Below are 26,631 nucleotides of genomic sequence, written 5' to 3' on the forward strand. Positions count from 1 at the left end.
GGCCCAGGATCGAGTCCAGTGGAGAAGGATACTCCATTCGGCGTAGGTTCATCGAAGAGCTGTAGCCCATCAAGTATCAAGTATCAAGTAAGAAATGTCACTTTTAAGTTTAATTTCAGTTTAATTATCCAATAGGCGAATTCGAGAAGGATCCAGTGGTAGAGTGCGCTGCGAGAGTTGGGGAGAAAAGTCGACAGAAGCGATTATTTACATTCAAAATCATTTTTTTTTCCTTAAAATTTACTTCACTTTTCGGTATGTGGTCACATGTTTTCCACTGGCAATGGCTTCTTGCAGTCTTGAAGCAGCTGTTGAAGACAAATTCCATCCAGATAAGCCGCGAATTAAAAATCCGGGAATTCATAACCAAAATAGTGCGGTGGAGGCACTGCAAGAGATGTGCTATTTAATCCAGCCCCATGCTAAGAGCTCAAGTTTAGCGTAGCCAACACCAACACCAACGCCGAGCAACGTACGTCAAATCTAAAAAAGCTTAACATCATAAAACATCCAAATTCCGCTTTCTTCAATATTCAACTTTAATCGGGAATATTAATTAAATATGACTAATGAGTTTAATTGATTCAAAACTTAACCACACGATCAATTTTAATTTTACTTACATGAAGAACAACAATTTGTCTTTTATTTCACCGTAAAAAGCTTGAGCAGAATTTAAAAATAAATCCTGCTCTTTTATTGTTGTGGATATTTTCAATTATCAAGCTACAATCATTGGTATTGTTGACGATTGTTGACATCTCATGCAACTGACAGCGGTCTATCTGCACACTGTGCCCGGGACATGGTGGCTATTTTTAGGCTAAGGGAGTTAGATAGGGATGTCTATAGCCCGATTTAATCGGAAAAAATATATGCAAGCACCCACCGGATAGAAGCTCATCTCAAAGAAAACAAAATTTTCGTCCTATTTGCGACTATTTCAGCTTTCATAAATGGTTGGATTAATCAGAAAACGCGAAAATCGTACTCCCTCCGTATGCTACCAATGCACTTTTTTGGCCAACGACACTTTTTTCGTGGTTCGTGTGACGACCACCAGATGTCGAAATGATCGATAAGCTTTACTCAAATTCGCCTATTGAGACAGACCCATAGTGTCTATAGTGAAAAGGCCTTTAAGGTAAAAAAGCGCGGAGAAAAATCACGCCCTTTTAAATAATTGCACAACCTTTTTTTTTTTTGTTTTTGTTCCTTTCCTGTGCTTATCCTTTCGGTGTCAGGTCAGCTCGAGTGCACGTATCCTTGAAGGGTAACTGCACATGAATCTGTTTAATGTGATAAAAAATATTCCATTCTGATTAATTCGAGTTATGATATCATCGAGAAGGTAAATAATCCTTTAAAGCTTATCCACATGGAATTTAATTCTTAGTATTTCAATTTGTTAGACTGTAATGGACTCGGCTATTCCAAGCACCAGCCGGAGATGCCGCCTCTCGCTGTCGAAAAAATTCAGCGACACAGGCGAGGACACAGCAGTCAAATCAACTGGTTCATCAAAGGTAAATAAATAATCGGAAAAAGTGTTGACTCTGTAAAAAATTTGGGCCAAGTATGAACATGAAAGACATTTTCGGTTTCGTATGTCCCAGACCTGACTCCTATGCGGAAAGATGACCCGGACGATAATCACCTCTGCTTAGCTTACGTTCAATCGCGCTTCCGAAATAAAGTTGATTAGTTTTCATTTATTCAATGGTTATATGGAATTCTGGTTTACTCGACTTATTTGCGCTTATACATATTTTAAATCGTGTGTTTTTAATTTGCCACCAAAATCTTTGTAACATGTTCCAAGACATCCTTAGTAATTCGAAAAAAAAATTCCTAGTTATGTCAAATTTCCTAAAACTTTCTTGACCTTACAAACATTGCAAATAAAATGATAATAAACTTTTAGATTTATATATTGAGTGATATGTATAAGACATTTTTTTGAGCTTTTAAGATTGAGTGCAAAAGTGAGAAAATGTTAATCGTGTAAAAACAGAACCCAGTGTATTTTAATGACTTTAAGATTTAACGACGGCAAATACAAGTCACTATTAAATTAAGATTGAATGCCTGGTAGTACAAACTCGAAATAAAGCTGTTTTTTTAACTGGAAACTAACGAACATATCCGCTGAAGGAATAAGTAAAAATAAGAATTATGCGGATACGAACACAGACCATTTCATTTATATAATATGGCACCACATTATGTTCTGTTTTATAGCTTGTTATATCACTGAATTCTGGAAGGCAACATAAATAACGGAATGTTTTGTTTTTTTTAGAGTATGCAGGATTCAACATCTGAAATTATGCAAATTCTCTCACAAAATCCATTTCGAATAACCGGACGAACTCTCTCGGAAGAACACGATATCTTGTCCCAAGCACCAGATGCGGTGTCAGTTTCATCTAAAGAAGTGGACACAAAAAGCAACATTATGGGTCTGCAATCGGTAATTTCCGTTAGCAGTGGAAGTGACAGGGAAGCCAGTCCAACGCCAAAGAAAAGCACAATCCAGGAGTTCTTCACCCCAAAAGATTCAAAGGTTTCCGTTTTGGGCGCTAGCACTCCCAACGTAAGAACGACCCGCAAATCATCCTCGCGCAAGGAGAATTTTTCATGTAGCGCAGATCCTAAGAAGGTGAAGAAAGTTCGACGGCAAATATGTAAAAGCAGCAACATTAAGATGCTAACCAACAAATATTTTGACGATTCTCAAAAGAGAATCACAAGCTTTTTCTCGAAGACGGATGAAGACCCTGATAGAGTTGGTTATCATCGAGTGCTAAAATCGTCCGTCATGCCAGCCATCAATACGGGCGACGAGAATATGGAGAAGTTCTTGTCAGTGGATATCAAAGTCGGTTCTCAACCGTTAAATGAATCCCAAATACAGGGCCCCTCCATGGAATCAGTTTCCGACGATCCTGGGAAAATCATGGAAAGAATAGAAAAAGCTCAAAGTGCCTTATACGATCGAAAAGTGGAAGATTGGAACATGGAGTTGAATGTCATGCCGATTACTGTAAACTCACCCGCTATGGAAGAAGCCGTCGACTCCGGTTTCTCCGAGATAAAAACACCTGGCCAACAACGAACGAAAACATCTGCATCCATGAAGCGGAAATCCGTACCGGCCAAATCTACATCGAAGAAGGCTCGGCCAGCGAAAACACCAGCCACAGTGCGGAAGCGGAAAATTGTCTGCCCACAGTACAAGGTCATCGCAGGAACCAATTTCGCGGTGGATGCGTTCAGATACGGGGACATAGAAGGCGTCTCGCATTACTTTCTGACGCACTATCATGCCGATCACTATATCGGTTTGAAGAAGAGCTTCGCAATGCCACTTATAATGTCGCCAGTAACATCCCGATTGGTGAAGGCCTTCATCAATGTTTCTGAGGAGTATTATCAGTTGATTGAGTTGCATGAGACCATCACCATCGATGATGTGCGAATTACGGCGTTGGATGCTAACCAGTGAGTATGAATACTAAATTGTAATTTTTTTTTGAAACTTTTGGGGCGTATCTGTTAGCCGTAGCGTTTGCTCTGAAATTCTTTTTGGTAATGTAATTCCCGATTATGTTTTATTTCAGCTGTCCCGGTGCGGTCATGTTCCTGTTCCAGTTACCCACTGGAACCAACATTCTTCACACCGGTGATTTTCGAGCCAGTGCGGATATGGAAGAATATCCCGAGTTTTGGAACGTTGACATTAATAGCCTCTATCTCGACACAACCTACTTGTCTACGAAGTATGCCTTCAAGTCACAGTTTGAAAGCATTACGGATGCATGTGACGTAGTGCGAAGGGTGCTAAATCGGAACATTGGAGCGCGTGTGCTGATTGTGTGCGGAAGCTACTTGATTGGTAAGGAGAAAGTATGGACCGAGTTGGCAGTGCAGTTCAACTTCAAAGTGTGGACAGAGCCAAACCGGCGGAAAGCGTTGGCAGCGATCAATGATAAGGTTCAGCAGCAGCAGCTGGTGGATGACCCTCAGATGGCCGAAATTCATGTGCTAGGAATGAACAAAGTTTCTTATGATGTAAGTTTTATTCTATTTCCTATTTGCATTTATGGTATTCAGAGTTTCGAAGTCAACATTTTTTTTGACGTAAACTACTTTTAAGGGAAGACTCGGATAGGTACAGGGTGTAAAATGAAAATTTCCAAATTCGAAACTGTGCTGGGTTTTCCTCCGTGCCGACGCTTACTTGCTGCTCCTTTCTCCATCGACGCTGCAGCTCTGACAGTATTTGCGTCACGACTCTGTTTATCGCATTCCACGTACCTTCATCGCGGCACATTCACTCTGTGATGTTGTCCGTCCTTATGGCAGGCATTCTTCTACGTGCCTCCACAAACCTCGGGCAGTCGAATATCATCTGCTCTGGAGTCTCCTCTACGTTGATACACGCCGGGCAGAATGGCGATGACGCATGGCCATTATCCGCATTGTCCCACTCCTGCTGCCAGTTCACCATAGAGCCCAGTCTCACCGCCTTCCTCACATTTCTGGTATCTATCTGTTGGTAACACTCGATATCTTCTGCTAGGGTTATGCAGATTGGAATCATCCCTGCGATAATGCAAACTACCACCGAGGAAATGGTTCGGGCGGCACTCGCGACTCGAACGGCCATGACTTCTGTTTTGTGGTGAGCAAGCTGCAGCTGGACTCCATTCATCCAGTTTTCAACTGCGTCGGTCGTTTCCGCCACCAGCATTTCTACTTCTTCCAACAACTCTCCGGTTATCGTAAGGACGACATCGTCTGCGAATCCGAAGATCTTCACGCCTTTGGGCAACTTTAGTTTTAGAACTCCGTTGTACCAAGCCGTTGGGCCTAGTATGGAACCTTGATGACCGTCCTGATTGCATCCACCGTCGATCTGCCTTTTCGGAATCCGAACTGTTTTTCCGATAAGCCAGTCTCGCCCTCCGTGAACTGCGTCAGCCGATTATGGATAATTCTTTCCAGAAGCTTCCCCAGTGTATCCAGCAGGCATATGGGCCCATACGATGCTGGATTCCCCGGTGGTTTCCCTGTTTTCGGCAGCAGCACTAGTTTCTGGATATTCCACCTATCCGGAAAGTTACCATCTGCTAGGCATTTCTGCAGCACCACCCTGAACAAATCTGGAATCGCCAGTATCGCAGTTTTTAGAGCCACGTTTGGAATTCCATCTGGACCCGGAGCTTTCTTCATCTTCAGACCTTTCGCCACTGATGATAGCTCGTCGTTGGAGATTTGCATACCGGCAATGGTTACTCCGTCTTCATCTGCGTACGGTGTAGGCGGCCACATCGTAGAATCATGTTGCGGGGAGAGATCGTCAACGATGATCTTCAGCTTGTCCGGACACATTTCCGCTGACGTCGCTAGACCCCTGATCCTCGCTGCTACGATCCAATAAGCGTTGCCCCAAGGATAAGCGTCAGCTTCCCGGTACAACTCCTTGAAGCAGTTGGATTGGCTGACTTTAATCTCCCGTTTGAAGACCGATCTAGCTTCACGGAAGATTATCCTACGCTCCTCTCTGGCTGTTTCAGGTCTTGCTCTCTGAAAGCGTCTTCGGGTTCTGAGACACGCAGCACGAAGACTAGCAAGAGTTTCGTTCCATCAGTAATTTAGCCGCCGGCTTTTCCTTGGCTCCAGTCTCCTTGGCATCGTCGCATTGCATGCCCTCGCAAGAGTTTCTGTCAGCTCATCTCGATCGAGATTTGGAGCGCCGCTGTCTGCACGAAGTGCTTCGATAAAAAGATCCTTGTCGAAGTCTTTCGCCTTCCATTTTCGCCCGCTATTCCTAATCTCTCGCCGTACCGTCGACATTCGTGTTCCAACACTATATCGGATCGCCTGGTGATCACTATGTGTATAGCCCTCACTAACTCTCCAGTTCATGTTCCTCACCAGGAGACCGCCCAACGAGTTTTTGTTGCCCGGCTTGAGACCTTCTTAGGGGAAGGGTCACTTTTCTTAAAGAGAAAGCTGACTGGCTAACCTGCATACATCCGTCGTATTTCTCGTTTTCGAGCGGACCCAACTAATGAATTATTGGCAGTGGCTGATTTTCTACCCGCCGCAGCCACATCCAGGCGCTATAGTATATGCACAAAATAGCCAGCAAGAGTTAACCGCCAGAAATTTGTATGGCGAAAGACATCTAACGCTGGTTTTCTCAAAATTAGGAACTTTTCATGAAAAACTATTTGGTACCGGTTATGAGGGATGGTGTCTGCTACTACGCCTACCAAATATTTTTTCGATTAAAGTGCTTAATTTTGAGAAATCGAACCTTAGATGCCTTTCGCCATACTGATTTCAGAAAGTTAACTCCTAATGTGCCGCTGTAAGCACGCTCAAAGCAGTCGATTCATTCCAAAGGATTTCCCGAATTAATTCTTCCGATAACCGACCTGGAACCAAAGTCACCAAAGCTACCCGTTCCACACCGTCCAAGACTGGAAAGCGATCAAAAGTCAGAATACACCCAAAATACAAGAATATGCTACAAACGAACGCGAAGCGACATAAATTCTTCAACAGATATCAACTACAGTCGACTCTCTACATCTCGATGTTCTGTATCTCGATATCTCTCCCTATGTCGATGGTTTCATCAGTCCCTTCAATCTACATACATTTGGGCTTTCTATATCTCGATAACCTCCCTATCTCGACATCTCTCTATCTCGATGTGTTCTGATCATATTTTATTCAGGATTTATTCTCCTTATGTCGATATGTTCTAATTTTTAGGCTACTAGACCATCTTTGGACAATAACAAACACATCAACAATAGAAAACGACATTTGTTTTGTTGTCGTTTTTCATAGCAACGAGCTTTTTTGGATCTAGTACCCATTTCAATATTCCTTCCATTCCTCGATCTCTCCCTATCTCGATGGTCCCTTCAATATCGAGATGTGGAGAGGCGACTGTCAATACATTCAAACAGCAGATTTTGAACCGGTCTAACGATTTCGATCGAGATAATTCTTTCGGCTCTGATCCCTCCCATACATGAGGCTCCAATAAACGTTTACATGGGTTTTATTGCAATTCGCTTCATTCCTTGCATTCGCCTAGGCCTACACACTTAATTTTTTTTACCGGGATCTCAGCAAAATGTTGAACTTTTACCGAGAATGCCCCAGCAAACATGTTTTTTTCCCGAGATTTCTGTCAAAATTGCTGATAATCAGCAAATAATTTGCCGAAAATCAGCTAACAGACGCTATTTTTGCCGGAATATCAGTTATTTATTTTGCTGGCGCACGGCTGTGCGGATTTTTGCTGAGCTGCAGAAATAAAAACTGAGTGTGTAGTATTTCCCACTGTTTCCCTCTGCGCTAACTATGTGTGCGTGCAACCTAATCCTCTCTACTTCTAATGGATCGATCAAGGTAACTCATTTTGCACTCACCGCATCAAAACAACGGCGGCACTGTATACGCATATTTCTATTCATGTGTGTTTGACAGAACATGTCTACGGTGGCGCGATCTGTTCATTTCATAGCGGCAGTTTTTGCTTATTGATTGATCCATTTGTGTACACTCTCTTCACATCTCTTCTTTCCTTTTTCTCTTAGCCGGCGGTATCTCCCTCCTTAGCCGTGCGGTAAGACGCGCGGCTACAAAGCAAGACCATGCTGAGGGTGGCTGGGTTCGATTCCCGGTGCCGGTCTAGGCAATTTTCGGATTGGAAATTGTCTCGACTTCCCTGGGCATAAAAGTATCATCGTGTTAGCCTCATGATATACGAATGCAAAAATGGTAACCTGGTTAGAAACCTCGCAGTTAATAACTGTGGAAATGCTTAATGAACACTAAGCTGCGAGGCGGCTCTGTCCCAGTGTGGGGATGTAATGCCAATAAGAAGAAGAAGAAGAAGATCTCCGGCTACGCGACTCTCCTCCTCGGCTAACTCCGACAACTTCTCCTTCGAACTCACTCTCTCACATGCGGACAGTTTCTCAGTGAGCCATCTTCAACGGGCTACGGACGAACTCACGAAAAAACAAATTGTTGTGCCTCTACTGGGTCACATGGCCATGGACGACACAAACAATTACGCATGCATTTTATTACTCACGGTTTCGACTAGCTAGTCATTGAGGAGGACCTACGGATGGGGCCGGAGCTGCTTTAAGCACTACTCCGGGCCAGAACTCGCGCCGACGGACGGCGTATTGCGTCGATGTTGTGGTCACTCACTCCCTCCTTCGGTGCGCGGGCTTACGCATGGGCGCGGTACAAGCGCCCGTTCGTCTCCTGGCGCGCAAAGCAAATTGTTGAGGCGCCGTCGGTAGTCGCTGACGATGATGACCATTCGAAAACGAGAGGTCGGAGTGACAACACGCGTTTTCTGTAGAGAGTGTCTCAAGAGAGTTTCTCGCGGTGATAAAAATCACATTAATCAAGGAAAAGGAATCTATACTTAATTACCAGTGATAATAGTAATAACTAAAGAGAAGTAGTAACTAAATATACAGTGTACAGTGTGATTGAAGTGCGATAGGACGCTAACTAGTGCAAGTGTACCAGTGGAAAAAAAACCCACGCGGAGAATCAAAATGGCGGATAGTGAGGTGATCGAAAGAAAATAAAATGGCGGAGAACAGAAATGAAAAGATGATGCAATCCGGTACATCCATGGATACCAACGGAAACACAACGCAAAATACACGACAAGACAAACCGAAGATCAACTACCAATACGAAAACGGTGACAAAGGACCGTTTCGTGTTATGGTTGAACTGATTGACACGCAGAATGGAAACTTGAAAATAAACAAATTGTCACTAGCTTGCGCACTGCGGCGAATGCCAATTTACAAAACTCACATCACCGAAATGAAACAGGTTGGAAGGAACAAACTAATGGTCTACGTCAACAACTACCAAATTGCGAATAGACTGACAACGGATGCCAATTTGAAAGACAAGAATTATCGAGCCTACATCCCACGACACCTAGTGTCGGTCACAGGTGTGATCGCCGGTGTGCCAATCGACATCTCTGAAGAAGAGATTGCAGAAGAAATGGAGTGCGAATACCAAATCATGACAGTTTATCGCATGAATCGGCACGTAAATGGCAAGAAGGAACCAACAATGCGAGTAAGCGTTACATTCCGAGCACCCAAGCTTCCTGAGCGTGTCAGAATTTTCTGCTGCTCAGTGGGCGTCAGAGCCTTTTATCGAAAAACAGTGCTATGCCACAACTGCCTTCGGTATAATCACCTGGCCACAAACTGCAAAAGCAAGCGGAGATGCAACAACTGTTCAAGATCACATGACAACGAAGAAGACTTCAATGAGTGCAAACAACCCAAAAGGTGCTTGTATTGCCGTGTGGAGCATAAGACTACGGATATCAGTTGCCCGGAACGTACAAGGCAAAACAATGTGCAAGCGATCATGGCACGTACGAATCTAACCGCGATTGAAGCAGTGGAACAGTACCCCATCCAAACACGTAACTACTGTGAAGCACTGGTCGAAGGCACCCAGGAGCCGACGCCGGCAGAATCGTTTGCAACCATGACAGCAGGGAAGTACAGAACACGCACCACTCTACCCACTCGGCCGAGGAAACGCTCCGGAGATTACGAAAGATCGACAAACATCGCAGACCAAGTTGTGATAATGCAGGAGAAGAAAAAACGAACGGACGAAATGAATTAAGTGAATGGTGTGGCCTTATTCAATAAGTTCAAGGTCACGGAAGCAGATAAGTGGAAGAACCAACTACGTGAAGCAGCAAAGCAACAACAAACACCCGGAGCAACGCACAATCAACAGCCCACCCCATCAACGAGCATGGCAGAAGAAACAACCCAGGAAGAGTTTTCAATGTTTGTGTCAAACATGATCGGAAAAGGTAAGGTAAACCCCCATAGTTTGGAACTAGAATAGCACAAAAAAAAATAAAAATAAAACAATATGTAAACAACCAAATAAAAATGCGTGTAGTACAAGCTAATGTTCAGAGTTTAAAAAAGAATAAGGATGAAATAATGCGAGTATTGAACGAAAAGCAATTTGAAATTGGAGTGTTCTCGGACAAAACTAGGTGAGGAAAGCAATCGGGAATACAGGATAAACGGCTACCATCAAATATTAGCAGCAAGACCAGACAACTATGGAGGAGTTGGAGTATATGTGCAACACAAATACAACTACCAACAGATGGACATCACAGTGCAGTCGGAGCAGATTCAAATAGTCGCTGTAAAAATTTTACGTTTGGATATTGTAATCATCGGTATTTATGCGGCACCATCGATGGCGGCTAACTCATTCGAAACGGAAATCAACTCGATACTGGTACAATTGGAGCGGTGCAATAGAGTGATCATTGCTGGTGACTTCAATTGTCACCACATCCAATGGGGTAACAGCTACAGCGATAGGAAAGGAGCAATTCTACTAGACGCCATAAATGATTCAAACTTCATATTGATGAATGATGGATCAAAACTTTCATTCCACTAGACACCACAAAACAAGCGACGGCTATCGATTTAACATTTTGCTCGGCAGGACTTTTTTCACGTCTGGAATGGAAAGTTATTCATAAACACATTGGAAGAAGTGAACATGTGCTAATCGAAACGAATTTGGACGAACCGGACAAAAATTCCAGACCAACCTTTTTGAATCACAAAAAAGTATTCGAAGAGGTCTCCAGCTGGAACAGAGATGACATCAACAGTTTCGAGGAGCTCAGAGGAAAAATTAAGCAATGTGTCAGAAAGAATAAAAAACCTAGCAGATACACACCCAAGTCTTGGTGGAATGATACGGTGGAGAGGGCATGGAAGGATAAGATGGAGGCGGCCAAGAGGTTCCACGAACGAAGCACAATAGAAAACGCTATAGAGGTCAAAAAATGTTCGGCAACTTTCACCAGATTAAAAAACGAAGGAGTCAAAAGGCAGATAGAAGAACTAGCGGAAACGATCGACCCACAAACAAGCTCGAAGGTTTTGTGGAATAAAATTTCTCGAATATCGGGAAAAAGAAGCAAAAGAAGAGTCAACAATCCGATCCAAGACGACGAACAAATGGCGACAGACTTTTTGGATCTACACGTAGGAGCAAACGATGTAGACATCGAAGTTCCAATATCGTATGGACCGGTTTGTAGATACAACCTGATGGACGCAGATAAATGGAACAAAATATTAGCAACAAAAAACGCGAAATCAGCACCATCTGGGGACATGATTACTTATGGTATGCTTAAGCAAATAAAACCGGAAGTAAGAGAAGTCATCCTAGAACAGATAAATCAAATGTTTATATCAGGCACACTAACACATCAACTGAAGGAAGTAAAAATCGTTGCTATACCTAAACCGGGACGCGACCAAGGAACAGTTCAAGGAAAAAGGCCGATAGCACTGATCCCTACCATAACCAAGATCACAAATACAGCTGTATTAGAGAAAATACAACAACATGTGGCCGACAGAAACATATTGCCAAGGCTCTCCTTTGGGTTCAGGCGAAACGTTTCAACATCAACCTGTGTTAATTACGTAGTCAACGCAATCAAGCAACACAAAAGAGAAGGTTTCATCACGGCTGTGACATTTTTGGACTTAAAAAACGCATATAACGCAGTGCGAACCGATCGTCTAGAAGAAATCATGCAAGAGATGATGTTTCCGCCAGAACTATTTATCTGGGTTTCATCATTCTTGAAAAACAGGAGAGTGGAGATGAAAGTTGGTGAAAAAGTCTTGAAGAGAATAGTTAGCAACGGGCTTCCACAGGGCGACGTTATGTCTCCATCTCTGTTCAACATATACACGACAGAGCTACATACGGTTGACGAATCAGATGTAATATTGGTGCAATTCGCTGATGATTTCGCCCTGATGGTCAGAGCGAAATCCGTTGAGATGGTAAACCAGAAGATGCAACACCAATTAAACCAGTTTGCACGAAAAGCACAAGATCTGAATTTGGACATCAATCCGGACAAGACCAAGGTAGTCTTATTCCACGGAGGAAACAATACGATAAACGTTAGAATCAACAACGTAGAGATAGAGATGGTCAATAGTCACAGATATCTCGGACTACAAATCGATAGATTCCTAGGATTTGGCGGACACATACGGACTGTCAAACAAAAGATTCAAGAACGGCTAAAAATGCTGAAAGTTATCAGTAGTATACGAAGCGGCGGTCATCCACAGACGATGAATTTAGTCTACAATGCACTGGTCAGAAGCTGTATTGAATATGGATCATCCGTGATCAATAACGCATCTGTGACGAACAAAAAGACGATACAAACTCTCATCAATTCGTGCCTGCGTAGAGTTACTGGGTGCAGTAAAACTACTCCACTGAACTCTTTATTAGCTGTAGCAAGTCAAGAGCCATGGAACATTAGAAGCGAATATATAGCGTGCAGAGAGATCGCCAAGATTGTAGCGTATCGAAGCCCGATTCACGAACAACTGCTAGACATCGAAGAATACGAAGGGGACGAAGGAAGACTAACGTACATGGAAAAACAATATCTGGAACATGTACATACATTTAAAATCATCAGCCCTATTCGAAGAGTAAGAGAACATGCGGATGTAGAGGATATCGAAATCAACACAAACGTGGGAGCTACTTTCAAAAAGCAGAATGCTAACCCCAAGATGATGAAGCAAATGGTGTTAGGAATGCTCAATGGAAAATACAGATCCAGAATAAAAATTTTCACAGACGCATCGATGTGGGACGATACTTGCGGGATAGGAGTCTACGTGGAGTCTACCAACAAAAGAATAGCGTTGAGGCTGGAACACCAAACATCGATAATGACTGCCGAAATGGTAGCGATAAAAGTCGCCACAGAAGAAATAAGTAAAGGACAGTTGAAGAACGCGGTGATCCTGACGGATTCATTGTCGTCCTGTATGATGCTAGAGCAAAGCCAAAAGCAACCGGAACGAAGCCAGATGACCGACGAGATCATCCAAATATGTAGGAAATGGAAGGTCGACATCCAGTGGATTCCCAGCCATATCGATATCAAAGGCAACGATTTGGCCGATTCCTTGGCCAAACATGGAGCGCAACACGGAGAACTACTTGAACATCCAATATTGCTGAAAGATGCATATCTACGGCTGCTGCAAATAAAAAAACAGAAGGCAAACAATTGGTATAAAGAATATGCTAACGAAAAAGGGCGGAAATTTTTCGACATACAGCCAGAATTCAAAGAAAAACCGTGGTACTACAACTTACCGCTGAACAATGTCGAAACAAGAACTCTGAACAGACTGCTAACGGGTCACAACTACAGTAAATACTGGCTCCACAAAATGAAACTCCGAGATAGTCCAAATTGCGAAACCTGCAACGTGACTGAAACTGCAGACCATGTTGTACTACACTGCAAACGATTCGAGCAAATAAGACAAATCTACAATTTTGGTAGATTTCAGTCTATGAAACAGCTATTCGAAGCGAAGGATATTGGCATCCTTCGAGAAGTTGTTGATTTTCTGAAGAAAACACAACTGAAGATTTAAAGCGAACAGAAGCAATGAATAAAATATAAAGAAGTTCCAAATTAAACCAAGAAGGAAACCTGACAATCAAAACAAACACGTAGCAGGGCAACGGCTGAAAAAATTCGGCTGTCCCGCCTGCTGAGACCGAAACAACTTTGCTGCATCCGCAGCCATAGGGGTGGGCTGTCAAATCGACGTTAAAGAAGCAGATGGACTTATGGTCAAACGTCACCTGTCCAAACACAACAGAAGAGAAGAAGAAGAAGACGATGATGACGACGACAACGGCGATCTGCTGCTACGCGGTTGGAGGAACGATGCAAATTGATTGATGTGGTTTTGCGGTGGTTTGGCTTTGCCTTCCAAAGGCGCGATGTTGGCTGTTCGCAACCTTCTCCGGCCAAGTGTACCCCGGGAATCTTTGCAGCCGATGCGTGGGGTCAAAAGCGATCGAAACGGATGGGTGTAGTGTGTCGGCTTCGCCAATGCTTCCACGGACCTAATTAACGTTTACAATAGCACATACGCACGAGGTTTGAGGCACATCTTATATATTCAAAAGTAAACAAATTTACCTTTCTGAACAGAAATCTACGCACACTGAATCTCACAGGATTAACGACACTGAGCTTTAACAAACTTATGCTCGACTGAGTTGGGAAAATCCTCAGATACCGCGAAATTTTAGACATTGTCTCCAGAGCGCGAAATTCAACGAAGTTGAAATTTGCGAACCCGAGCATCCAAAGAATTTATCCACGAAATCCCCCAAAATCGTGTATCTCATTCCCACAGACGATTCAAATTAGCCAGTAAGCTTGCTCGCTAAGAATCGTGCCAAGCGTGGAATGCCGGACAAGCCAAAGGTCAACGCAACTTCACAGGCCGGCGTGCGGGTCTTTGGCCGCGAGCCACGCGCTACTTTTGGCGTCATGATGCGCTATATGCTGGCTAAACCCCATGTGTTTCTTTGGTAGCTAATTGTAGGGAACTTATAGGACTTAATTCTTAGCGTAGGTAACTCAATGGCGTACTTCTTCTAGACTATTCTTGCGGTGATCCAACACAAAGATTTAAGTATTTCAAAAGACGCAACTGGACATGCACAGTTTTATAATTTAAATAAATAACAAAATAATTATATTTACAGAGATAAACTAAACATTGAAATAAATAAATAAATAAATAAATAAGGCGTACTTGCTACAGTGGGTCCAGCATCCGGTTATAATGGTCCATCTTCGAGGTGCGTAGCAGCTACACACGAAGATCCCGTTGATTTAGGAGATAACGAAATCTTCGCTTGGGCTGTTTACCACTTCTTGAACAGTAATAATTCCCACGTCACACATTGCTTCTGTTGTCGACTGTCACAACAGTTGCTGTGCAGTGTCGCAATTATTGAGATTTGACTGGATGATCTCCATTAATCCCGGCCCGCCATCGCCTTCTTGTATGTAGGGCATTGGAAGCCACCCCTAGCAACGTGCCCTTCTTCACCACATTTCCTACATATACCGGATCTGTTCGGGTCTTCGCAGTTTCGCGCCTGGTGGCCAAATGCCATGCATTTAAAGCATCGCTCCATCTGTTTGATGACTCGTGGGGCGAATCTCAACGGGCACACCGACCATCCTACTTTCACCTTGCCCGCCTCCACCATTTTGTTGGCATCCTCTGCTGGTAGTCGTATCGCTGCTACTTGTGTGCCACCGTACGCTCTCCTCAGTCGAATCGTCATTTGCTCTTCCCCCAGCTTGCATTGTGAGGCCAGTGCAATCCTCAGTTCGTCTTACGCCGTGATGTCGTCTAGGTCTCTGCACTCGCCCACTGCCGTCACTGCCCAGGATCTGCGCAATGGACACATTTTTTACCAGTTTTTCGAAGGACTCGCATTGCACACTAGGATGTATTCTAGAAAGATATGATCAAAACTGTACATTGGGTTCTAAGGCAGTGCAGAAACAGAGCAAACACTCGCTCTAGTTCCGCTGACGAGAGATTTACTGTTGAGCACGCTTTTATCGCGACGTCGTATTGAAGGTGGTTGGCGTGTGAGAATTCCCGGACTGGAGCGACTCGGAGTTGAAAGAGCGATGCCTTTCGACAACTGAGCGATCTGTTTTCCCTGCTTTACTATTTCCGCTTTGAGTTCACCGTGGGCGATCCCATGTTTCTTAGGAATCGTCTCGATCGCGTTACCGAGCGAAAAAACAGTGGACTTGAATCGTGCACATTCCATGAGTTTAGTGCAAGCGTCGCACATCCAAAACAAATTTGAAGTTGAGAACATTCACGAAGGTCTTCGTTAATTTAATACTAGGGTCTTTAACGAGCCATAATAGGAAGGCATGCACCAGTTGTGGCACTATTCTTAATTTTGGTTCCTTATTTGACAAATCCCATTGTTTTCTTATGGGTTTGGCCAAATTGGGACCACTAGTGCGACAACTGGTGCAAAGGACGTCAAAAATAAAGCAAAATCAATTTTTACAATTATGCTTTGCTTGTTTTGAAGGAGATCAATCCAAATCCAATCCAAATCCAATCCAAATCCAATCCAAATCCAATCCAAATCCAATCCAAATCCAATCCAAATCCAATCCAAATCCAATCCAAATCCAATCCAAATCCAATCCAAATCCAATCCAAATCCAATCCAAATCCAATCCAAATCAATCAAACCAATCCAAACCAATCCAAATCCAATCCAAATCAATCCAAATCAATCCAAACCAATCCAAACCAATCAAATCCAATCCAAATCCAATCCAAATCCAATCCAAATCAAGTCAGTCAATCAATCCAAATCCAGTCAATCAATCAATCAAATCAATCCAGTCAGGTCAGTCCAGATCCAGTCAGGTCAGTCCAGGTCCAGTCAGATCCAAATCCAGATCCAGGTCAGTCAATCAATCCAAATCAGTCCGATCAGTCCAGGTCAGTCCAAATCAATCAGGTCAGTCCAAATCCAGTCAAATCCAGTCCAAATCAGTCAGGTCAATCCAAATCCAGTCCAAGTCAGTCAGATCCAGTCCAGGTCCAGTCAAGTCGGTCAGATCCAGTCCAGATCCAGTCCAGGTCAGTCCAGATCCAGTCCAGATCCAGTCAGGTCAGTCCAGGTCAGTCCAGGTCGGTCAGATCAGTCAAGATCCAGTCAGATCAGGTCAGATCAGTCCAGGTCAGTCCAGATCCAGTCAGGTCAGTCAGGTCAGTCCAGATCGGTCCAGGTCAGTCAGGTCGATCCAGTCCAGATCAAGTCCAGTCAAGTCAGTCCAGATCAGTCCAAGATCAGTCCAGATCCAGTCAGGTCAGTCGATCAGTCAGTCAGATCAGTCCAGATCAGTCAGATCCAGTCCAGATCCAGTCAGGTCGATCCAGTCAGGTCAGTCAGATCCAGTCAGATCCAGTCCAGATCAGTCCAGATCCAGTCAGGTCAGTCCAAGTCAGTCCAGATCCAGTCCAGATCCAGTCAGGTCAGTCCAGATCCAGTCCAAGTCCAGTCCAGATCCAGTCAGGTCAGTCCAATCCAGTCCAGATCCAGTCAGGTCAGTCCAAGTCCAAGGTCGGTCCAGATCCAGTCCAGAGTCAGTCGATCCAGTCAGGTCAGATCCAGTCCAGGTCAGTCCAGATCCAGTCCAGGTCCAGTCCAGATCGGTCAGGTCATCCAGGTCAGTCCAGTCAGTCAGGTCAGTCAGATCAATCGATCCAGTCGATCCAGTTCGATCCAGTCAGTCGGTCAGATCCAGTCCAGATCAGTCCAGGTCAGTCAAGTCAGTCAGATCCGGTCAGGTCAGTCCAGATCCAGTCAGGTCAGTCCCAGATCAGTCCAGGTCGAGTCAAGGTCGGTCAAATCCAGTCCCGGATCCAGTCAGGTCAGTCCAGATCGGTCCAGGTCCAGTCAGATCGGTCAGATCCGGTCAGAGTCGTCAGGTCAGTCCAAGTCAGTCCAGATCGGTCAGGTCAGTCCAGGTCCAGTCAGGTCAGTCCAGATCCAGTCCAGATCAGTCCAGGTCCAGTCCAGATCGATCCAGATCCAGTCCAGGTCAGTCAGGTCAGATCCAGTCGGTCAGTCCAGATCCAGGTCAGATCCAGTCCAAGATCAGTCAAGTCAGTCCAAGTCAGATCAGTCAGATCCAAGTCAGTCAGATCCAGTCCAGATCCAGTCAGATCAGTCCAGTCAGTCAGTCCAGATCAGTCAAGTCAGTCAGATCCAGTCCAGGTCCAGTCAGGTCAGTCCAGTCCAGTCCAGATCCAGTCAAGTCAGTCCAGGTCAGTCCAAGTCAGTCAGATCCAGTCCAGATCAGGTCAGATCCAGTCCAGATCCAGTCCAGATCAGTCAGATCCAGTCCAGGTCAGATCCAGTCCAGGTCAGTCCAGTCCAGTCGGTCCAGTCAGTCCAGTCCAGGTCGATCCAGTCAGGTCAGTCAGGTCAGTCCAGATCCAGTCAGATCCAGTCAGATCAGTCCAGATCAGTCCAGGTCAGTCCAGATCCAGTCCAGGTCAGTCAGGTCAGTCAGATCCAGTCCAGATCCAGTCAGATCGGTCAGATCAGTCAGATCCAGTCAGTCCAGTCATCCAGTCAGGTCAGTCAGATCCAGTCCGATCCAGTCAGGTCAGTCCAAGATCGTCAGGTCCAGTCCATCCAGTCAGATCAGTCAGTCAGTCCAGGTCAGTCAGGTCGGTCAGAGTCAGTCCAGGTCAGTCAGATCAGTCCAAGGTCCAGTCCAGGTCCAGTCCAGGTCGGTCCAGATCAGTCAGATCGGTCAGATCCAGTCCAGGTCAGTCCAGATCAGTCAGGTCCAGTCCAGGTCAGTCCAGATCGATCCAGTCAGTCAAGGTCAGTCAGATCCAGTCAGGTCAGTCCAGATCCAGTCCAGATCTCAGTCCAGATCCAGTCCAGATCAGTCAGGTCAGTCCAGGTCAGTCAGATCCAGTCCAGGTCCAGTCCAGATCCAGTCAGATCAGTCAGGTCAGTCAGGTCAGATCCAGTCAGTCCAGGTCCAGTCCAGATCCAGTCAGATCCAGTCCAGATCAGTCAAATCCAGTCCAGTCGAGTCAAATTGATCAATCCAAATCAATCGATCCAGTCCAGTCAGTCCAGATCCAAGATCCAGTCAAGTCCAGTCAAATCCGATTCCAAGTCAGTCAGTCCAAATCGATCAGGTCCAGTCCAGGTCCAGTCCAAGTCAGTCCAGATCAGTCCAAGATCCAGTCCAGGTCAGTCCAGAGTCAGTCAGGTCAGTCGGTCCAGTCCAGTCGGTCAGATCCAGTCCAGGTCAGATGATCCAGATCCAGTCCAGAGTCAGTCAGATCCAGTCAGATCGGTCAGGTCAGTCAGGTCGGTCCAGATCCAGTCCAGATCGGTCAGGTCCAGTCCAGGTCGGTCCAGGTCGAGTCCAGATCCAGTCAGATCAGTCCAGATCGGTCAGGTCGGTCAGTCCAGGTCCAGTCCAGATCAGTCCAGATCCAGTCCAGATCAGTCAGATCCAGTCCAGGTCAGTCAGATCGGTCAGGTCAGTCAGTCAGGTCCAGTCCAGATCCAGTCCAGATCCAGTCCAGGTCAGTCCAGATCCAGTCAGGTCCAGTCCAGATCGGTCCAGGTCAGTCAGATCCAGTCCAGGTCAGTCAGGTCAGTCCAGATCAGTCAGTCCAGATCCAGGTCAGTCAGGTCCAGTCAAGTCAGATCAGTCCAGATCAGTCCAGATCAGATCGGTCCAGATCCAGTCAGATCCAGTCCAGGTCAGTCAGGTCAGTCCAGATCCAGTCCAGGTCAGATCCAGTCAGTCAGATCCAGTCAGTCCAGATCCAGTCCAGATCCAGTCGATCCAGGTCAGTCCAGGTCAGTCCAGGTCAGTCCAGATCCAGTCAGATCGGTCCAAGATCCAGTCCAGATCCAGTCCAGGTCAGGTCCAGATCAGTCAGGTCCAGTCCAGGTCAGTCAGGTCGGTCAGGTCAGTCAAGTCAGTCCAGATCAGTCAGATCCAGTCAGATCCAGTCCAGGTCAGTCCAGGTCGGTCCAGGTCAGTCGATCAGGTCAGTCAGGTCCAGTCCAGATCAGTCCAGATCCAGTCCAGGTCGATCCAGATCCAGTCCAGAGTCAGTCCAGATCAGTCCAGTCGGTCAAGTCGATCAGATCCAGTCCAGGTCAGTCCAGATCAGTCAGATCCAGTCCAGATCCAGTCCAGATCCAGTCAGGTCAGTCAGGTCAGTCCAGATCCAGTCCAGATCCAGGTCAGGTCAGTCCAGATCCAGTCAGATCGGTCAGTCGGTCAGATCCAGTCCAAGTCAGTCCAGTCAGTCCAGATCAGTCCAGATCCAGTCCAGGTCAGTCCAGTCCAGTCAGATCCAGTCAGATCCAGTCCAGATCCAGTCCAGTCAGTCCAGTCAGTCCAGGTCCAGTCAGATCCAGTCCAGGTCAGTCCAAGATCGAGTCCAGATCCAGTCCAGATCAGTCCAGTCCAGGTCAGTCAGATCGGTCAGTCCAGTCAGTCCAGATCAGTCCAGATCCAGTCAAGTCAGTCCAGATCCAGTCCAGATCCAGTCAAGTCGGTCAGTCCAGATCCAGTCCAGATCGGTCAGTCCAGATCCAGTCCAGGTCGGTCCAGATCCAGTCCAGGTCAGTCCAGATCCAGTCAGTCCAGTCCAGTCCAGTCAGTCAGGTCAGTCCAGATCCAGTCCAAGTCGATCCAGTCCAGATCCAGTCCAGATCCAGTCAGATCCAGTCAGGTCAGTCCAGATCCAGTCCAGATCCAGTCCAGGTCAGTCCAGATCAGTCAGGTCAGTCCAGGTCGATCCGATCCAGTCAGGTCAGTCCAGATCAGATCCAGTCGTCCAGTCAGGTCAGTCCAGTCAGTCCAGGTCCGATCAAGTCCAGATCCAGTCAGGTCAGTCCAGATCCAGTCCAGGTCGGTCAGTCGGTCCAGTCAGATCCAGTCAGATCGATCCAGGTCAGATCCAGTCCAGTCAGTCAGGTCAGTCCAGATCAGTCCAGATCCAGTCCAGGTCCAGGTCAGTCCAGTCCAGATCGGTCAAGATCCAGTCAAGATCCAGTCAGGTCGGTCAGGTCCAGATCGGTCCAGATCCAGTCAGGTCAGTCCAGATCCAGGTCAGGTCCAGTCCAGATCCAGTCCAAGTCGGTCAGGTCAGTCCAGATCGGTCCAGGTCAGTCCAGATCAGTCAGATCAGTCCAGATCAGGTCCAGGTCCAGTCAGATCCAGTCAGATCAGGTCAGATCCAGTCCAGATCAGTCCAGGTCAGTCAGATCCAGTCCAGATCCAGTCCAGATCAGTCAGATCAGTCCAGATCCAGTCCAGATCAGTCAAATCCAGTCCAGTCAGTCCAGATCCAGTCGATCAGATCAGTCAGTCCAGGTCAGTCCAGATCAGTCAGATCCAGTCCAGATCCAGTCAGGTCCAGTCAGATCCAGTCAGGTCAGTCCAGATCCAGTCCAGATCCAGTCCAGGTCAGTCAAGATCCAGTCCAGATCAGTCAGTCCAGTCAGGTCCAGGTCAGGTCAGATCCAGTCCAGTCAGTCAGGTCGGTCAGATCCAGTCAGATCAGTCCAGATCCAGTCAGGTCAGGTCAGTCCGGTCAGATCAGTCAGATCAGTCCAGATCCAGTCCAGATCAGTCCAGATCCAGTCAGATCCAGTCAGATCCAGTCCAGGTCAGTCCAGGTCAGTCAAGGTCAGTCCGATCCAGTCAAGTCAGTCAGATCCAGTCCAAGATCGGTCAGATCGATCCAGATCCAGTCCAGATCCAGTCCAGATCGGTCAGGTCAGTCCAGTCAGGTCCAGTCAGGTCCAAATCAGTCGGATCCAGATCCAGTCCAAGATCAGTCCAGGTCCAGTCCAGATCGATCGATCCAGTCCAGATCGAGTCCAAGTCGGTCAGATCCAGTCCAGATCCAGTCCAGGTCAGTCAAATCCAGTCAGATCAGTCCAGATCCAGTCCAGATCAGTCCAGGTCAGTCCAGATCCAGTCAGATCAGTCCAGGTCCAGTCCAGGTCAGTCCAGGTCAGTCCAGTCAGTCCAGATCAGTCCAGGTCCAGTCCAGTCAGTCAGGTCAGTCCAGATCGGTCCAGGTCGGTCCAGATCCAGTCCAGATCAGTCCAGGTCCAGTCCAGATCCAGTCAGATCCAGTCAGATCAGTCCAGATCCAGTCAGGTCGGTCCAGGTCAGTCCAGATCCAGTCCAGATCAGTCCAGGTCAGTCAAAGTCGATCCAGGTCAGTCAGGTCAGTCAGATCCAGTCCAGGTCAGTCCAGATCGGTCAGTCAGTCCAGTCAGTCAGTCAGATCGGTCAGGTCCAGATCAGTCAGATCCAGTCCAGGTCAGTCAGGTCAGTCCAGGTCAGTCAGATCCAGTCAGGTCAGTCGGTCAGATCCAGTCAGTCCAGATCAGGTCAGTCCAGGTCAGGTCAGATCCAGTCCAGGTCAGTCCAGTCAGATCCAGGTCAGTCCAGGTCAGTCCAGGTCAGTCAGATCAGTCCAGATCGGTCAGATCCAGTCCAGATCGGTCCAGGTCAGTCAGTCCAGTCAGGTCCAGTCAGGTCAGTCCAGATCCAGTCCAGATCGATTGAGTCAGGTCAGTCAGGTCAGTCCAGGTCCAGGTCCAGGTCAGTCCAGGTCAGATCCAGTCCAGATCGGTCAGGTCAGTCAGGTCAGTCCAGATCCAGTCCAGATCCAGTCAGGTCAGGTCCAGATCCAGGTCCAGGTCAGTCCAGATCCAGTCCAGGTCAGTCAAGGTCAGATCAAGTCCAGGTCCAGTCAGTCAGGTCAGTCCAGGTCAGTCAGATCCAGTCCAGGTCAGTCCAGGTCAGATCCAGGTCGGTCAGATCAGTCAGATCCAGGTCAGATCCAGTCCAGGTCAAGGTCAGGTCCAGGTCCAGTCCAGGTCAGTCAGGTCAGTCCAGGTCAGTCCAGATCCGGTCCAGGTCAGTCCAGATCCAGTCCAGATCAGTCAGATCCAGTCAGGTCAGTCCAGGTCCGGTCCAGATCCAGTCCAGTCAGGTCCAGTCAGGTCAGTCCAGATCCAGTCAGGTCAGTCCAGGTCAGTCCAAATCCAGTCCAGATCCAGTCAAGATCCAGTCCAGGTCGGTCAGATCCAGGTCAAGTCCAGGTCCAGTCAGTCCAGATCCAGTCCAGGTCGGTCAGGTCAGTCAGATCCAGTCCAGATCAGTCCAGATCCAGTCAGTCAGGTCCAGTCCAGGTCAGGTCAGTCCAGGTCCAGTCCAGGTCGGTCAGATCCAGTCCAGATCAAGTCAAGTCAGTCCAGGTCAGTCCAGGTCCAGTCAGGTCCAGTCCAGATCAGTCAGGTCAGGTCAGTCCAGATCCAGTCCAGATCCAGTCAGATCGATCCAGATCAGTCCAGATCCAGTCCAGGTCAGTCCAGGTCGGTCCAGGTCAGTCCAGATCAGTCGATCCAGATCCGGTCCAGGTCAGTCCAGATCCAGTCAGGTCCAGTCAGTCCAGTCAGTCCAGTCGATCCAGTCCAGATCCAGTCAGGTCGAGTCCAGATCCAGTCCAGATCAGGTCAGGTCGGTCCAGTCCAGTCAGGTCAGTCGATCCAGTCCAGATCGGTCCAGATCCAGTCCAGATCCAGTCAGATCAGTCAGGTCAGTCCGATCCAGTCGATCGGTCGATCAGTCAGATCCAGGTCAGTCAGTCCAAGTCAGTCCAGATCAGGTCAGATCCAGTCATCGGTGGTCAGTCCAGATCCAGTCCAGATCAGTCAGGTCAGTCGATCAGTCAGTCCAGATCCAGTCCAGATCCAGTCAAGATCAGTCCAGGTCAGTCCAGGTCAGTCAGGTCAGTCCAGATCCAGTCAGGTCCAGTCCAGATCAGTCAAGATCCAGTCCAGATCCAGTCAAGATCAGTCCAGATCAGTCAGTCAGATCCAGATCCAGATCGAGTCAGATCCAGTCCAGATCCAGTCCAGATCAAGTCGATCCAGTCAGAGTCAGTCCAGTCGTCAGTCCAGATCCAGTCAGGTCGGTCAGGTCAGTCCAGGTCGAGTCCAGGTCGGTCAGGTCCAGTCCAGATCCAGTCAAAGTCAGGTCAGTCCAGATCAGATCCAGTCAGATCGGTCCAGGTCAGTCCAGATCCAGTCCGATCCAGTCCAGGTCAGTCAGGTCAGTCCAGATCCAGTCAAGTCCAGTCCAGATCCAGTCCGATCCAGTCCGATCAGTCAGATCCAGTCCAGATCAGTCCAGATCAGTCCAGGTCAGTCAAGTCAGTCCAGATCCAGTCAGATCCAGTCCAGGTCAGTCCAGTCCAGATCCAGTCCAGATCAGTCAGGTCAGTCCAGGTCAGTCAGGTCGGTCAGATCAGTCCAGATCGGTCAGGTCCAGGTCAGTCCAGATCAGGTCCAGATCAGATCCAGTCAGATCAGGTCCAGTCAGGTCGGTCAGATCCAGTCAGGTCCAGTCCAGATCAGTCCAGATCGGTCAGATCCAGTCCAGATCCAGTCCAGGTCCAGTCCAGTCAGATCCAGTCAAGATCCAGTCAGGTCCAGATCCAGTCAGATCCAGGTCAGTCCAGGTCAGTCAGATCCAGTCCAGGTCGGTCAGATCCAGGTCGGTCAGTCCAGATCCAGTCAGGTCAGGTCGGTCAAGTCGGTCAGAGTCAGGTCAGGAGTCAGGTCAGTCCAGATCAGGTCAGTTGGTCCAGGTCAGGTCAGTCCAGATCCAGTCCAGTCGGTCAGGTCCAGATCCAGTCAGGTCAGTCAGGTCAGGTCCAGTCCAGGTCAGTCCAGATCCAGTCAGATCCAGGTCAAGTCAGTCCAGATCCGGTCAGGTCTCAGTCCAGATCAGTCCAGATCCAGTCAGATCCGATCAGGTCAGTCCAGAGTCGGTCCAGAGTTCCAGTCCAGGTCGGTCAGTCCAGATCCAGTTCGATCCAGTCCAGATCCAGTCCAGGTCAGTCCAGATCGGTCAGATCCAGTCGATCCAGGTCAGTCCAGGTCAGTCCAGGTCCGGTCAATGGATCAGGTCAGTCCAGTCAGTCGATCAGATCCAGTCAGGTCAGTCCAGGTCAGTCGATCGGTCAGATCAGTCAGATCCAGTCCAAGTCGGTCCAGATCCAGTCCAAGATCCAGTCAGGTCAGTCCAGATCCAGTCAGATCCAGTCCAGATCCAGTCCAGGTCAGTCAGGTCGAGTCCAGATCCAGTCAGATCCAGTCAGGTCAGTCAGGTCAGTCCAGATCAGTCCAGATCAGTCCAGATCAGTCAGATCCAGTCCAGTCAGTCAGATCCAGTCCAGATCCAGTCCAGAGTCAGTCAGGTCAGTCCAGATCCAGTCAGATCAGGTCAGATCCAGTCAGTCAGATCCAGTCAGGTCCAGTCCAGATCGGTCCAGTCAGTCAGATCCAGTCAGATCAGTCCAGGTCAGTCCAGGTCAGTCCAGATCCAGTCCAGATCCAGTCCAGATCCAGTCCAGATCCAGGTCGGTCCAGGTCAGATCCAGGTCAGGTCAGTCAGGTCAGTCCAGATCCAGTCGATCCAGGTCCAGTCCAGATCCAGTCAGGTCAGTCGGTCAGATCCAGTCAGGTCAGATCGGTCGATCAGTCAAGTCAGATCCAGATCAGTCAGATCCAGTCCAGGTCAGTCCAGTCAGGTCGATCCAGATCCAGTCAAGTCCAGTCAAAGGTCCAGTCCAGGTCCAGTCCAGATCCAGTCAGGTCAGTCAGGTCAGTCAGATCAGTCCAGATCGAGTCCAGTCCAGTCAGTCCAGATCAGTCCAGATCCAGTCAGATCAGTCCAGGTCAGTCCAGATCAGTCGGTCAAGTCAGTCCAGGTCAGTCCAGATCCAGTCAGATCAGTCAGTCAGTCAAATCAGGTCCAGATCCAGTCCAAGATCAGTCCAGGTCAGTCAGATCAGTCCAGATCCAGTCCAGGTCAGTCCAGATCCAGGTCTCCAGTCCAGGTCGGTCCAGATCGGTCAAGTCGGTCCAGGTCAGTCCAGATCAGTCCAGATCCAATCCAAATCCAATCCAAATCCAGTATCCAATACAATCCAAATTCAATCAGAGCCGCCTCGCAGCTTAATGTTCATTAAGCACTTCCACAGTTACTAACTGCGAGGTTTCTAAGCCGGGTTACCATTTTTGCATTCGTATATCATGAGGCTAACACGATGATACATTTATGCCCAGGGAAGTCGAGACAATTTGTAGTCATTATCGTTGAATTTTCAATCCAAATCATTTGCCTGCATAGTTAATTGGAGACCATAGTTTAAAAACAATCTTTCATGTAATGTCTATTTCGCATCTTCCCTACACAGGAACTGATAAAGCATGTCGAACAGTTTCCGGATCGGTACGATCTGCTCATCGCCCTACGCCCGAGCGGTTGGGAGAAAAACAGTCGACCGCAGTATCGGGGATTCATCAACATAATAGGTGTTGAGTATTCAGAGCACAGTAGTGTAGATGAATTGAGACGGTTCGTGCGGTTTCTCCGACCCCAGGAGGTAATCAGTACGGTTCCCTATGGCGCTTCCAACCAGAACAGGACCCCTCAGGTTCCTCCGAGCTGGTATCGGGGGGACATTCGGCCCGAGCGTCAGGCTCTACAGCTATCGATGACCTCGTTCGTTCAGGTGGGTTCGAAGACGTCCGAACCTCGAAAACAGCCGAGAACAGTTGCTGAGAAGCCCACACATAAAAAGGATGATGACGATTGTACAATAATTTCGAGTGGTTCTGAAGAATTGTTGGTATGTATGCAAAGCGAGAAAGTGATAGAAGAGGCAAGTCCTGCCGAAACTGTGCATTCCGAAGAAGGTGAACAGGATGATGATTCGGATAGCGACTGGATGCCATGAATTCCATTGTGATGTGAGAATGTATTAAAAAATCGTTAAATTTTTATATTCTATCGTTTTTAAAAACTTCGAGGGTTTTTTATTATAACTTTATACAAGAAGCAGGCGAGCACTATAAGTGCACGTGACTGCTTGTGCGATATGCAAGCCAAAGTACAATATAAATGTTTAATTTTTTGTTGATGACATATCCTTGAATCTGATCATAAAAGATATTAAAATTTAAAAA

At 47.2% G+C, this 26,631-nt stretch overlaps 1 protein-coding gene across 1 annotated transcript; it reads left to right on the plus strand.

The window, feature by feature from the left end:
- Positions 1–1,213: 1,213 nt before the first annotated feature.
- LOC134224864 (DNA cross-link repair 1A protein-like) lies at positions 1,214–26,631 on the plus strand. Its single transcript, XM_062704502.1, has 5 exons — positions 1,214–1,351; positions 1,413–1,526; positions 2,303–3,504; positions 3,624–4,074; positions 25,860–26,631. Exons 2-5 carry the CDS (start codon positions 1,419–1,421, stop codon positions 26,400–26,402), a joined length of 2,304 nt encoding a protein of 767 aa, XP_062560486.1. The 5' UTR covers positions 1,214–1,351; positions 1,413–1,418; the 3' UTR covers positions 26,403–26,631.

Source organism: Armigeres subalbatus, chromosome 3 (assembly GCF_024139115.2).
Source record: "Armigeres subalbatus isolate Guangzhou_Male chromosome 3, GZ_Asu_2, whole genome shotgun sequence".
In the NCBI taxonomy this organism is placed as follows: Eukaryota; Metazoa; Arthropoda; class Insecta; order Diptera; family Culicidae; genus Armigeres; species Armigeres subalbatus.